At 40.8% G+C, this 15,257-nt stretch overlaps 1 protein-coding gene across 2 annotated transcripts in view; it reads left to right on the forward strand.

Moving 5' to 3' along the window:
- Positions 1-15,257, forward strand: part of LOC124599161 (cholinesterase) — a 183,105-nt gene that overhangs the window by 98,014 nt on the left and 69,834 nt on the right. For both annotated transcript variants that reach the window (XM_047136054.1, XM_047136053.1), the window contains exon 2: positions 6,623-6,898. In XM_047136054.1, coding sequence (XP_046992010.1) covers positions 6,623-6,898 — 276 coding nt within the window. The remainder of the gene's footprint in view (positions 1-6,622; positions 6,899-15,257) is intronic.

Raw genomic sequence — 15,257 nt, forward strand, 5'->3', positions numbered from 1 at the left:
TAGTGATTTGTTTCAGTCGTTTCCTAACCTTGAAACGAGTTAGTTTTCCGTATTGTTCAGTGAAAGAACATAATAAGAACAGTGTATTTAAGTGAAACCACATAGTAACTGTTTGAAGATTATTTTTTGAAAGAGGGATGCCTTTCAAATTTACGACAGAGGAATACATCGATATGGTGTTTATTTGTGGCAAATACACGGAAGGCAATATTTTCTCGCATTATGAATGCAATAGACGAAATTAAGAACAACCCTGTGAAACTGAAACGAGCAACAAAACCTGTTCATACACGTGCAGCTAAATGAACTGAACTCGGTGGAGACATTTTTGAACATTTATTGTGAAATGGTGTGTACATTGTACAATTTCCTTAACACTGAGCTTTGTTTTTTTCTGGTTTAACATTAATTCACATGTGCTGTGGTATTAATAAAAAAATATTATCTTACATATTCATACAGTTTCAGTTAACGTTATTACCATCATTTTTCCAAAATTAAAATTTTTACAACTTCTATTGAAAACTTGGTGCAATTGTCTGGAATTTAAAAAACAAATTGGGCCAAGTAGTTAATAAATTAAAAATTTCACGAAATCACTTCTTTCCTTCTCTGGATGTTCTGGAAAACTGCTGCAGATACACATCTGGGACATGTTTTATTAGATTCACCAGTTCAATGACAACAAAATAAATGGAAATCATGAATTGCCTTAACCCCTTACCGTTTGGCGATGGCTTCACATTAGCGAAGTTGCTAAATTTCAGACAAAATCTTTTCTTAGCCGTAAACATTTTTCGGACCTTTGTTTATATGAACTTTTTTCTTTAGTTTTACTTGTAGAATAACATATTAAAATATTTCCATATCTTCGTGAATCACCTTGTATTTACATCTACATCCATACTCCGCAAGCCACCTGACGGTGTGTGACAGAGGGTACTTTGAGTACCTCTATCGGTCCTCCCTTCTATTCCAGTCTCGTATTGTTCGTGGAAAGAAAGATTGTCGGTATGCCTCTGTGTGGGCTCTAATCTCTCTTATTTTATCCTCATGATCTCTTCGCGAGATATACGTAGGAGGGAGCAATATACTGCTTGACTCCTCGGTGAAGGTATGTTCTCGACACCTCAACAAAAGCCCGTACCGAGCTACTGAGCGTCTCTCTTGCAGAGTCTTCCACTGGAGTTTATCTGTCATCTCCGTAACGCTTTCGCGATTACTAAATGATCCTGTAACGAAGCGCGCTGCTCTCCGTTGGATCTTCTCTATCTCTTCTATCAGCCCTATCTGGTACGGATCCCACACCGGTGAGCAGTATTCAAACAGTGGGCGAACAAGTGTACTGTAACCTACTTCCTTTGATTTCAGATTGCATTTCCTTACGATTCTTCCAATGAATCTCAGTCTGGCATCTGCTTTACCGACGATTAATTTTATATGGTCGTTCCATTTTATAAAATGATAAAGGATCTTTCTTTTTCTGTATTCGCAGCACATTACACTTGTCTACATTGAGATTCAGTTGCAATTCCCTGCGCCATGCGTCAATTCGTTGCAGATCCTCCTGCATTTCAGTACAAATTTCCACTGTTACAACCTCTCTATATACTACAGAATCATCCGCAAAAAGCCTCAGTGAACTTCAGATGTTATCCACAATGTCATTTATGTATATTGTGAATAGCAACGGTCCTACGACACTCCCATGCGGCACACCTGAAATCACTCTTATTTCGGAAGACTTCACTCCATTGAGAATGACATGCTGAGTTCTGTTATCTAGGAACTCTTCAATCCAATCACACAATTGGTCTGATTGTCAATATGCTCTTACTTTGTTCATTAAACGGCTGTGGGGAACGGTATCTATCTGGGAACTCGTGTCTATGGCCCTCGGAGTCTCGTGGACCAATAGCGCGAGCTGGGTTTCACACGATCGTCTTTTTCGAAACCCTTGCAGATTCCTACAGAGTAGATTTCTAGTCTCCAGAAAAGTCATTATACTCGAACATAATACGTGTTCCAAAATTCAACAACTGATCGACCTGTGATCGACCTGTGCCCTTTTCCAATCCTTTGGAACGCTACGCTCTCCTAGAGACCTATGGTGCACCGCTGCAAGAAGGGGCGGGGCGTGGGGGGGGGGGGCGCAAGTTCCTTCGCGTACTCTGTATAAAAATCGAATTGGTATCCCATCAAGTGCAGCGGCCTTTCCTCTTTTGAGTGATTTCAATTGTTTTTCTATCCCTCTGTCATCTATTTCGATATCTACCATTTTGTCATCTGTACGACAGTCTAGAGAAGGAACTACCGTGCAGTCTTCCTCTGTGAAACAGCTTTGGAAAAAAACATTTAGTATTTCGGCCTTTAGTATGTCATCCTCTGTTTCAGTACCATTTTGGTCACAGAGTGTCTGGACATTTTGTTTTGATCCACCTACCGCTTTGACATTAGACCAAAATTTCTTAGAATTTTCTGCCAACTCAGTAGATAGAACTTTACTTTCGAATTCATTGAGCGCCTCTCACATAGCCCTACTCACATTACATTTCGCTTCGTGTAATTTTTGTTTGTCTGCAAGGCTTTGGCTATGTTTATGTTTTTTGTGAAGTTCCCTTTGCTTCTGCAGCAGTTTTCTAACTCGGTTGTTATACCACGGTGGCTCTTTTCCATCTCTTACGATCTTGCCTGACACATACTTATCTAATGCATATTGTACGATGGTTTTGAACTTTGTCCACTGATCCTCAACACTATCTGTACTCGAGACAAAACTGTTATGTTGAGCCGTAAAGTACTCTGAAATCTGCTTTTTGTCACTTCTGCTAAACAGAAAAATCTTCCTGCCTTTTTAAATATTTCTATTTACGGCTGAAATCATCGATGCAGTAATCGCTTTATGATCGCTGATTCCCTGTTCTGCGTTAACTGTTTGTCACCAGAAGGTCCAATATGTTATCGCCACGAGTCGGCTCTCTATTTAACTGCTCAAGGTAGTTAATACTCTTATGTCAAGAATCTGCGTTGATACGTCAACAAATTGTGCTGCTTATTTCACGATGTGGTCATGGACAGCTAATATTTTGCCTGCTTAGCGTTTTTGACGCCTCTCGTGAAGGACACCAATTCCGTATTCACTCGTATCGTGCCTCAAAATATCGAGGTCTGAAATACAGTCATGGAAATAAGTATTCATGCAGTAGGTGGTGACAAACTAAGATGGTGTGTTGGGATAGTAAATCATCCACAGCGCCGATACGAATAAGTGCGATGATGTAGCGTCAGATAACCATGTTCTTGGTAATGAAGCTTCCCGTATGCCATGAATCTATTATGGGAAAATAAAATATGTTACACTCCGCACGGTGTACGACAGGGCAAAATGTATTCATACAGCGGACTACTTTCAACCAAACAAACGGCTGACGCAGCCCCAGAGTGCATACCACACTTGCATAGTCGTGTGGCAGCCGTGAAGCAACAGCACGTCGGACGTGGGTACCGAGGAACACCAGAATGGGCCGCAAGGGAAAGGAAACGACCATTGAGGAACGAAACATCGTTGTCGCCCAATATCTTCAACACAAGTCGTATGCCGAAATTGCGAACATCATAGGACGAAGCCGAGCGTCTGTGCAATCTAACATTAAGCAATATAAGGACAGACATGTGGTAATGAACATTGAACAGAAGCTTACAACAAGAGAGACGAGAATGCTACTAAGAATCATCAAGAAAAACCCGAAAACGACAGCGTCGGCACTATCCGCATATGTACATGACCACTTCCGAAAGGACATCACTCCAAGGGCAGTTCGTACCATTCTCAATCGTTCGGGCTACAGAGCCAGGGTCCCGAGACGAAAGCCCTACATCAGCAAAAAGAACAGGAAGTGGCGGATGGAATTCGCGAAACGGCATGTATCCAAGACAGCAGACGTCTGGGATACTGTATTGTTTAGTGATGAAAGCAAATTTAATATCGTGTACAATGATGGTAGGATCTTGGTCTGGAGAAGACCGAATACAGACCTCGACCGAAACAACATTCTCGCTTCCCGCGCCCGGGTTCCCGGGTTCGATTCCCGGAGGGGTCAGGGATTTTCTCTGCCTTGTGATGACTGGGTGTTGTGTGATGTCCTTAGGTAAGTTAGGTTTAAGTAGTTCTAAGTTCTAGGGGACTGATGGCCATAGATGTTAAGTCCCATAGTGCTCAGAGCCATTTTTTCGAAACAACATTCGACCCACGGTGAAACACGGAGGTGGTGGAGTGATGGTATGGGGCTGTATGTCAGCCTCCGGTGCCGGAAAATTAGTGTTTGTGGAAGGTACCATGGACAGATTTGTGTATATGAACATTCTCAAACAGAACTTACAACAGAGTGTTGACGCCTTGGCTCTTCCAAGAAATTATTACTTCCGACAGAACAATGATCCCAAATATACGACGCAAATTGTCCGGCTGTGATTGCTCTACGACACTCCACACAGTCTTAAAACACCAGCTCAGAGTCCGGACCTAAATCCCATCGAACACTAGTGGAGGGAGCTGGAAACACGAGGGAGAAAACACGACATTCATAGTAAGGCCTCTTTGAAAGAGGCTCTCCTTCGAGAATGGGAAGGTATCACGTCACAAACTACAAGAAAATTGGTCCATTCCATGCCACGGAGGTTGCGAGAAGTAATACATCGGAAGGGTATGCATACGAAGTATTAAACATGTTCTGGCCTTGTTAGAAGTGTCATTTTATGTTGGTGTATGATTACTTAATTCCCAGCGCAGTAGAGAATTTGGCAGACGTTTTTGTATTTTGTTTTGTAAAGGCTTGTTCATTCTCGTTCTATATACCAGCATAGCTGCATTGGCGACTGGCCAATGTGTATAGTGCATATCCAATTAGTGTTTTTGGTTTCGTATTGTCAGGACAATATTATGGAAATGGAAGGGGATGTAGATGAAGATGAAATGGGAGATACGATACTGCGTGAAGAGTTTGACAGAGCACTGAAAGACCTGAGTCGAAACAAGGCCCCGTGAGTAGACAACATTCCATTAGAACTACTGACGGTCTTGGGAGAGCCAGTCCTGACAAAACTCTACCATCTGGTGAGCAAGATGTATGAGACAGGCGAAATACCCTCAGACTTCAAGAAGAATATAATAATTCCAATCCCAAAGAAAGCAGGTGTTGACAGATGTGAAAATTACCGAACTATCAGTTTAATAAGTCACAGCTGCAAAAAAATAACGCGAATTCTTTACAGACGAATGGAAAAACTGGTAAAAGCCGACCTCGGGAAAGATCAGTTTGGATTCCGTAGAAATGTTGGAACACGTGAGGCAATACTGACCTTAGAAGAAAGATTAAGGAAAGGCAAACCTACGTTTCTAGCATTTGTAGACTTAGAGAAAGCTTTTGACAATGTTGACTGGAATACTCTCTTTCAAATTTTGGAGGTGGCAGGGGTAAAATACAGGGAGTGAAAGGCTATTTACAATTTGTACAGAAACCAGATGGCAGTTATAAGAGTCGAGCGGCACGAAAGGGGAGCAGTGGTTGGGAAGGGAGTGAGACAGGGTTGTAGTCTCTCCCCGATGTTATTCAATCTGTATATTGAGCAAGCATTAAAGGAAACAAAAGAAAAATGCGGAGTAGGTATTAAAATCCATGGAGAAGAAATAAAAACTTTGAGGTTCGCCAATGACATTGTCATGCTGTCAGAGACGGCAAAGGACTTGGAAGAGCAGTTGAACGGAATGGACAGTGTCTTGAAAGGAGGATATAAGATGAACATCAAGAAAAGCAAAACGAAGATAATGGAATGTAGTCGAATTAAGTCGGGTGATGCTGAGGGAATTAGATTAGGAAATGAGACACTTTAAGTAGTAAAGGAGTTTTGCTATTTGGGGAGCAAAATAACTGATGATGGTCGAAGTAGAGAGGATATAAAATGTAGACTGGCAATGGCAAAGAAAGTGTTTCTGAAGAAGAGAAATTTGTTAACATCGAGTATAGATTTAAGTGTCAGGAAGCCGTTTCTGAAAGTATTTGTATGGAGTGTAGCCATGTATGGAAGTGAGACGTGGACTGTAAATAGTTTGGACAAGAAGAGAATAGAATCTTTCGAAATGTGGTGCTACAGAAGAATGCTGAAGATTAGATGGGTAGATCACATAACTAATGAGGAGGTATTGGATAGAATTGGGGAGAAGAGGAGTTTGTGGCACAACTTGACAAGAAGAAGGGACCGGTTGGTAGGACATGTTCTGAGGTATCAAGGGATCACCAATTTAGTACTGGAGGGCAGCGTGGAAGGTAAAAATCGTAGAGGGAGACCAAGACATGAATACACTAAGCAGCTTCAGAAGGATGAAGGTTGCAGTAAGTACTGGGAGATGAAGAAGCTTGCACAGGATAGAGTAGCATGGAGAGCTGCATCAAACCAGTCTCAGGACTGAAGATCATAACAGCAACAATTGTCAATAAAGGCAGTTTACTTTTCCACGCTGTAGTGTATGAATACTTATTTCCATTGCTGTATACAGAGCTAATTAACGTACCTGCAGACCATTTTTACTAGCGGCACTTGAAAGAGCCCCTTGTGATTGTTGCAGGACAACAACGGCGTGCCGCTGCCGGGCGTGCTGGCGGGCTGGCGGCCGGACCTGCAGGGCAAGGAGCGCGCCGACTCGCGCCAGCTGGAGCGCGACGTGCTGGTGGAGACGAGCTACGGCCAGGTGCAGGGCTTCCGCGTCCACCTGTACGACAACCCGCTGCCCGAGTCGGGCTTCTGGCCCGGCCAGACGCCCGTGGAGCGCGTGCAGGCCAGCGTCTCCGTCTTCCTCGGCGTCCCGTACGCCATGCCGCCCGTCAACGAGGGACGCTTCAAGGTGACCACCACCTTCATTTGCGCGGCACTGACTCGCACTGCAGCGTCGCTCGTTTTATATAGTGAATCCTTGCAGTCCGGTTTACGTAAGTTAGCATTAGATAGCGAGCTTCTGGCCTGCTCCCGCCAGCAATACATTAGTGGGAGCTTGGTGTTGCCAACTTCCACAGTGTCACCACTTGCAAAGCTCGAAGCCCGTCCATTTTCGAGTGGGAAAGTTTCCCTTATGCGAAAAATGTTGCCTCTTTCATAAAAATTCGCGACCCTGTCATCATCATCATCATCATCATCAATCGTTTAAGACTGATTATGCCTTTCAGCGTTCAGTCTGGAGCATAGTCCTCCTTATAAAATTCCTCCATGATCCCCTATTCAGTGCTAACATTGGTGCCTCTTCTGATGTTAAGCCCATTATTTCAAAGCCATTCTTAACCGAATCCAGGTACCTTCTCCTCGGTCTGCCCCGACTCCTCCTACCCTCTACTGCTGAATCCATGAGTCTCTTGGGTAACCTTGCTTCTCCCATGCGTGTAACATGACCCCACCATCTAAGCCTGTTCGCCCTGACTGCTACATCTATAGAGTTCATTCCCAGTTTTTCTTTGATTTCCTCATTGTGGACACCCTCCTGCCATTGTTCCCATCTACTAGTACCTGCAATCATGCTAGCTACTTTCATATCCGTAACCTCAACCTTGTTGATAAGGTAACCTGAATCCACACAGCTTTCACTCCCATACAACAAAGTTGGTCAAAAGATTGAATGGTGCACAGATAACTTAGTCTCGGTACTGACTTCCTTCTTGCAGAAGAGAGTAGATCGTAGCTGAGCGCTCACTGCATTAGCTTTGCTACACCTTGCTTCCAGTTCTTTCACTATGTTGCCATCCTGTGAGAATATGCATCCAAAGTGCTTGAAACCATCCACCTGTTCTAACTTTATTCCTCCTATTTGGGGCACTCAATCTGTTTATATGTCTTTCCCACTGACATTACTTTCTCTTTGGAGATACTAATCTTCATACCATAGTCCTTACATTTCTGATCTAGCTCTGAAATATTACTTTGCAAACTTTCAATCGAATCTGCCATCACAACTAAGTCATCCGCATATGCGAGACTGCTTATTTTGTGTTCACATATCTTAATCTCACCCAGCCAGTCTATTGTTCTCAACATATGACCCATAAATAATATGAACAACAGTGGAGCCAGGTTGCAGCCTTGTCTTACCCCTGAAACTACTCTGAACCATGAAGTCAATTTACCGTCAACTCTAAATGCTGCCTGACTATCTACGTAAAGACCTTTAATTGCTTGCAAAAGTTTGCCTCATATTCAATAATCTTGTAGAACAGATAATAACTTCCTCCTAGGAACCCGGTCATATGCCTTTTCTAGATCTATAAAGCATAGATACAATTCCCTGTTCCACTCGTAACACTTCCCCATTGTTTGCCATAAGCTAAGATCTGGTCCTGACAACCTCTAAGAGGCCTAAACCCACACTGATTTTCATCCAATTTGTCCTCAACTAATACACACACTTTCCTTTCAACAATACCTGTGAAGATTTTACCCACAACGCTGATTAAAGAGATTCCTCTGTAGTTGTTACAATCTTTTCTGTTTCCATGTTTAAAGATTGGTGTGATTACTGCTTTCGTCCAGTCTGATGGAACCTGTCCCGACTCCCATGCCATTTCAGTTATCCTGTGTAGCCATTTAAGACCTGACATTCCACTGTATTTGATGAGTTCCAACTTAATTTCACCCACCCCAGCCATTTTATTGCACTGCAATCTATTGACCATTTTCTCCACTTCCTCAAATGTGATCCTATTTCCATCATCATTCCTATCCCATTGTACATCGAAATCTGAAACATTACTGATCGTATTTTCACCTACATTGAGCAACTCTTCAAAATATTCCTTCCATCTGCCCAAGGCATCAACAGGATTCAACAGGAGTTTTCCTGACCTGTCCAAAATACGTGTCATTTCCTTCCTGTCATTAATTTAAATTAGTAATTGATTTTTTCAGAGATTATAGAGATCCATACCGCGAGTGAATTTCAGAATTTTAAAGTGATTTTCCTACGAGACAGAAATGTTAAACTTCATACTTATTTTGACATAGATATTGACAAAATTGCAGAAAAATTCCATTTTCCGAAGCTGATGCCCGGCAAGCGCAATGCGATACCAAACTCTGGAACAGTTAGGGCTATCTCAAGCCAGCACTATAAACAATCTGTAAACACGGTAACACTGTAACGATGTTCGCACCCTTCTAGCACCTTGGGAGCGATAATTGCGACGCGCTAGTGCATTCAGTTCTTAGCAGAAACGATTGGCAATCTCCTCGTTCATACTGTAGCTGAGTGTTAAATTGCATTTTGTTTCATTTATAATACCAAATTTACAAAACAAGTGAAGACACTAGAACCATGTTATTCTTTGCCTTCCAGGAAGACTCTGACACACAAACAGTTAAATTATCGTTGTCTCAAAATTAGATTAGTTATTGGCAATATGCTGCCACCAAATATGTCACACTGACTGCTGACGTGTGAACCAACATAAGTACACAAGGGTTTTTGACAGTATCAGCGCACTTCATTGTCTTGAGCAGCAGAAGCTGCATTCTGCTGTTCTGGCCACTGTGCACATCACTGATCAGCACACTTCTGAAAACGTTACCAAGAGTGTTAAAATAATTGTTTCTGGATGGGGAATAGGTGACAGTGTTTTCTCTTGTCACTGACAACACTAGTCTTATGGTGGCTGTAGCAAGGAAAATGAATGTCGTTCATTCGAGATGTGCTACTCACAAATTTAATTTATTAATGTCAGATGTGTTCAGCCATTCTGAATCAGCGACACCGAGCTCCTTGAGACAGAAATGTCCAAAATCATCAAGTTTTTAAAAAGCAGTAAGGTAGCCACTACTGAAGTGGTAGACTCACAAGTTTGGTGGAACAAAAGCAGTTAAAGCTGGAACAGGAGATGCACAGCAGGTGGCACTCTACTGTTCTTCTGATGTAGTGCCAAGTGTTGGTCAAAGATGCCCTCACAATGACATTTTCATGTGTTACCTGTGAATTTCTTATGACAAATGAGGGAGGGGGATATTTTAAAAAGCTACTTTCCTCTACTGGAACCCCTGTTCGAGTTAACAGAAGAACTGTGTAGGGAACAGTTCACAACAGCCTCTGTTGTAGTCCTGCTAGTTCAAGCATGCCAAAGAACATTGACAGAGAACTCCAACGGCTAAGGTGGGTTGACATTTAGAAAACATCTACTAGAGGCCCTGTCAAAAAGGCAGCTTATGAGGACAGCACCGGCTTCTGTGCCAAAGCACTATTTTGGCCCTTCTGTTCAAAAACTGTGGTTTCAGGTGTCTGAAAGTGCTGAAAACCTTATGAGTGAGATCATACTGGGGATTAGCCAAATTCCAAACAATGGCAGAGTTGTGGTTGACAGTTTAGTGACTCAAGCTGAAGATTATCTATCACAAATTAAGAAGAAGAAAATGATCTGGACGCTTTTCATCGAACAGAAAAACAAAAATGAGTCAGAATCAGTGGAATTTACAAAGGTGCAAGAGGACATGCCGGTCTCCGTGTCCAAAAAGCTTCTGCATATAGAGGAGAAGCATGATCCACCGATTTTTTGGAAGAAGTATCACGAGTGTAAGCCATCTCCATCTCAGCTGCCGTATTTGTGTGTTCCAGCCACTCAGACTGAAAAAGTATGTAATTAAAATCACTCATACTCAGAGACTGAATGAAAACATTCATATAACAGTCACAACTGACAGAGACTTGTCAGTTGGTTTTCTTGCATTGAATGAAACCATTCAAATCTTATGAGTGGGTGAAAATGTTTGTATAAACCACTTTAACCTGGTGAGTGAGTGAAAATGTTCATACAGCTGACTTGGCTGCAGAGACTAGTTATATTCAGTTGTATCATTCAATTGGAAAAACTGATTAAACAAAAAAGGACAAATTGACTGACCAGTCAGTTGCTAAAAATAGTCATTTGTCCCATCACTAGAGGCAGTAAAGACTGATAAGTGTGAGAACAGGTTAACAGCTCACACATCCAAGTTGTTGACAATAATAATATACAGAAAAATGAAAAAGAACATTTAAGATCTATTGGATGACGATAATTTGATGGTTCAGAGCAATACTATCATAACTAACATTTCTTTAACTTTACAGTACAACAAATAGAAAGTTTCAGTATTTCCCAGAAATCAACCTGGAAACGTGCACTTACAAATGCTGCTTAGAATGTCCTGTTGTTCCATTGTTATGAAGTACTTTATACCAAAAAATGTCCCAGAAGTTAATTTAGAGATGGAGTTATTTATAAAGGTATTGATGCCTGACATTAATCTTGTTTGCAGTCATATTTCACTGAAATTGGACTACATCAGCATATGGCTACAAATGTGAATATCATATTTTATAAATTCAGTTGGCAGTAATAATGCCTTTATGACATTTCTTATTTCCAGAGCTTTCTACCACGTGAATATGATAATATGTAAGCACAAAACAATGACAAAGAATAGTGACCAGGAAAAACAATAAAGCTGTATGTTATAATTAACACTGAAAAAGCATGTGGCAAGTCTTCTACAGTATAAAACCTTAAAACTTGTGCATTGAATCAGTTATGTTGTAGTTTGAGTAATTTTCATATTTAAAAGACACCATCCATGGTTCTTTGTCTCTCACGATTATTACTCTGGTAATCAGCCTCTCTTTTCTTTCTCCATTTTCAGCTTTAGTACAGTTTCGGACCTTCAGTGAAGTTCCTTTGAAATCCAAAAAGATTCTTCTGTGACATCTCATATACATCATATCTTTTACCACTTTGTGCTGCTGAGGTACATAAATGGTTTTCATTTCTCCCCCCCCCCCCCCCTCTCTCTCTCCTCTCAGTAATACTGTGCATGTTGTCTCCTTCATTCTGAGTGTACCCATTCTCAATAACAATAATAATAATAATAATTCATTGGTAATTGATTCAGTTTGTAGAGTACTCACACTGTACTGTTACACAGTTACATGTTTTGGTTCTGACCACAGCAACTGTCAAAAAAAAAAAAAAAAAAAAATCTTGTTGCCATTCTCACCTGGCTGCTTTATGAATTTTGTAGACACAGGTAACTACGCCCATGCTTCCCTCTGCATCCAAATTTTCTCATAGCGCATGAAGACCCAAAATCACTTACCTTGGTACAAAAAGGGGGTCCAGTATTCAGGAACACATGTTTTCAATAAATTCTCTTCTGCATTCCTGTGTCATAGCCAGATTGTAGGTGCTCAGCTTTCTTTTGCAATAGAGCAAACATACTTCACAATGCAGAGTGTGGAGAACCTCCTGAAAATCAAAACAGCTACATAGAAATGTACTGTCAGTTTGCACCTTCAATTTGTCTGCACCTTTCCTGTGTCTGCACCTTTCCTGCTCCAGCCATGTATTTGTTTTTCAGATATCTTTGTATTTTTTCTTCTAAAGAAGTCTTATTTTCTGGTTCAGCGTTCTTGTAGGGCTCCCACTCTTCACATACATCCTTTTTAGGTTTGAAAAAGCCAAGGTTGTATTCTGTTTTGAAAACTTTTTCATACATCCTAGCTCATGCATGTTCCTTCCCCTCCTCTTGGCACTTCCAAATGTACATTTTATATATCTTTCGAATACTGACGGTGCTATCTAGATATTATCATAAACTATCCTTTCTAATGGACTCTGACTCTACTCTATCAAATGAATCTATATGATTTCTTATCCCTTCCATAATGTCATATAATGTTAGTGTGCTTGCCATATTTGCTCTCACTCATTAACCTTCTGGACTAGGTTTCCCTAAAGTTGTTTTTACACACTGATCAGTAATACCAAATGTATGCAAGAACATTTTGCATTCTTTTCAAGGATAAATGAATACTGTAATGTGGAATGACTACTCTTGTGTAGTGTGCCTTCATGTCTTGTGTTTTCTGATAAAGAATCTGGTTGCAGAAGATCATCATTTCGTGCTTTCTCTAAATCTTTTTGCAACATTTATATGGCATGGCTCCTTTTATGCTTACAACCAAAAGACAAAATGCAAGCTAGGTTATGCTATAAGCATAACCTGATTCATTGATTGTTACCACAATATCTTTAATATTATCATTCAAAGACAGTGATCATACTTACACCTCTGATTGCTGGGTGATATTAGATAATAAACACAACACAAAGTAGATAAAAAGCTTCAAACACCACCTGCTGCTTCAATCAACTCTTTTCCCATGCTTCACAATGACAGAAGTGTTCAATGATACCAACATAACTGTGCCATGATACACAAACTTTATTTGTTTATTCAAGGAAACAAAATCATAAATCATTTAAGATAAATCTGGTTAGTAAAATGGTGAATGTCCTTTCAGACTATGATGCACAAATTTTAATGCTAGAAGGCTTTTGTACTCAAACAAATGTCACATATAATTGCAAACTATGTGGGAAATTCAATCCAATGGCAATAGGGAGCTTTTTAAACATCGTTAAGGAACGAGAGTGGCAGGATGTTTATAGTGTCAATAACACAGATGACAAATATAATGCTTTCCCTAACACATTTCTTGTGCTCTTGGAGAGTTGCTTTCCATTAGAACATTCTAAACAGGGTACTAGCAGTAAAAGGCAGCCTTGATGTCTGACTAGTGGGATAAGGATATCATGTAGAACGAAGCGGGAATTATATCGAAATGTTAGAAGTAGTCACAATTAAGCTACAGTAGCCCATTACAAACAGTACTGTAAGGTGCTTAAAATGTTATTAGGAAGGCAAAGAGTATGTGGTACACAAATAGAATAGCTAATCCACAGGATAAAATTAAAACCATATGGTCAGTTGTGAAGGAAGTGTCTGGTCAGTAGCACAAAGTCAACAATATAGTCAGTTCGTAGTAATAATATTTCTGTTACTGATAAATCAAATATATGTATAGTGTTTAACAATTGTTTTCTGAGTATTGCTGGTGAATTAAATAAAACTTTAGTTTCTAGGGGGAATCGTATAACATTCTTGGCAAATGCCTTTCTGCTATTGATGTTTGAAATACTCCTCTGTGATACAGATAAGGGGGAGATTGAGTCAATAATTAAATCACTGAAGACTAAGGACTCTCACGGATATGATGGAGTGCCTAGCAGAATATTAAAGTACTGTGTTACACATGTTAGCCTTGTATTTAGCCATATTTGTAATTTTTCCTTTAGGAATGGTCAGTTTCCAGAATGATTAAAGTACTCAGTAGTAAAGCCACTTTATAAAAAAGGAGCAAGAGATAATGTAGACAATTTTAGACCTATTTCTATGCCATCATTTTTTGCTAAAGTTATTGAAAAGGCTTTGTATGTAAGGATAATTGATCATTTTCTACCACACAATTTCCTATCAAATGTACAGTTCGGCTTTAGAAGTCATTTAACAACTGAAAATGCTATATTCTCTTTTCTGTGTGAGGAAGTGGATGGATTAAACAAAAGGTTTTGAACGCTAAACGTGGTGTCACCGCCAGACACCACACTTGCTAGGTGGTAGCCTTTAAATCGGCCGCGGTCCATTAGTATACGTCGGACCCGCGTGTTGCCACTATCAGTGATTGCAGACCGAACGCCGCCACACGGCAGGTCTATTCTAGAGACACTCCCTAGCACTCGCCCCAGTTGTACAGTCGACTTTGCTAGCGATGGTTCACTGTCTACATACGCTCTCATTTGCAGAGACGACAGTTTAGCATAGCCTTCAGCTACGTCATTTGCTACGACCTAGCAAGGCGCCATATTCAGTTACTACGACTGTATTCTGAACAGATAATATTGTGAATCATGTACCATCAAGAGCGACGTTCATCATTAATGAATTAAAGTTAAGTATCAAACTAATTATGTCCGCTTTCTGAATTCTAATTCCTTGTCATGTTCCAGACCTCACGTCAGTATAGTTCTTCCCTCTTCACGCCAGCCTGAGTGAGCTAAAACGCATGCATTTCGGCCTCCACTAGTAACACAGTGTTGGCTCTTCTGCCAACACTAAGCATATTTTTTTATTTAACTAAGGCATTTGATTGTGTTGATCACAAAATATTGCTCCAGAAGTTGGACCATTGTGGAATATGGAGAGTAGCGCACAATTGGTTCACCTCTTACTTTAGCAATAGACAGCAAAGGGTCATTGTTCACAGTGTTGAGAATGGATATGATGTGGGGTCTGAGTGAGGTACGGTCAAATGGGGCGGGGGGGGGGGGGGGGGGGGGTGCCCCAGGGATCAGTGTTGG

This window comes from Schistocerca americana, chromosome 1 (assembly GCF_021461395.2).
Source record: "Schistocerca americana isolate TAMUIC-IGC-003095 chromosome 1, iqSchAmer2.1, whole genome shotgun sequence".
In the NCBI taxonomy this organism is placed as follows: Eukaryota; Metazoa; Arthropoda; class Insecta; order Orthoptera; family Acrididae; genus Schistocerca; species Schistocerca americana.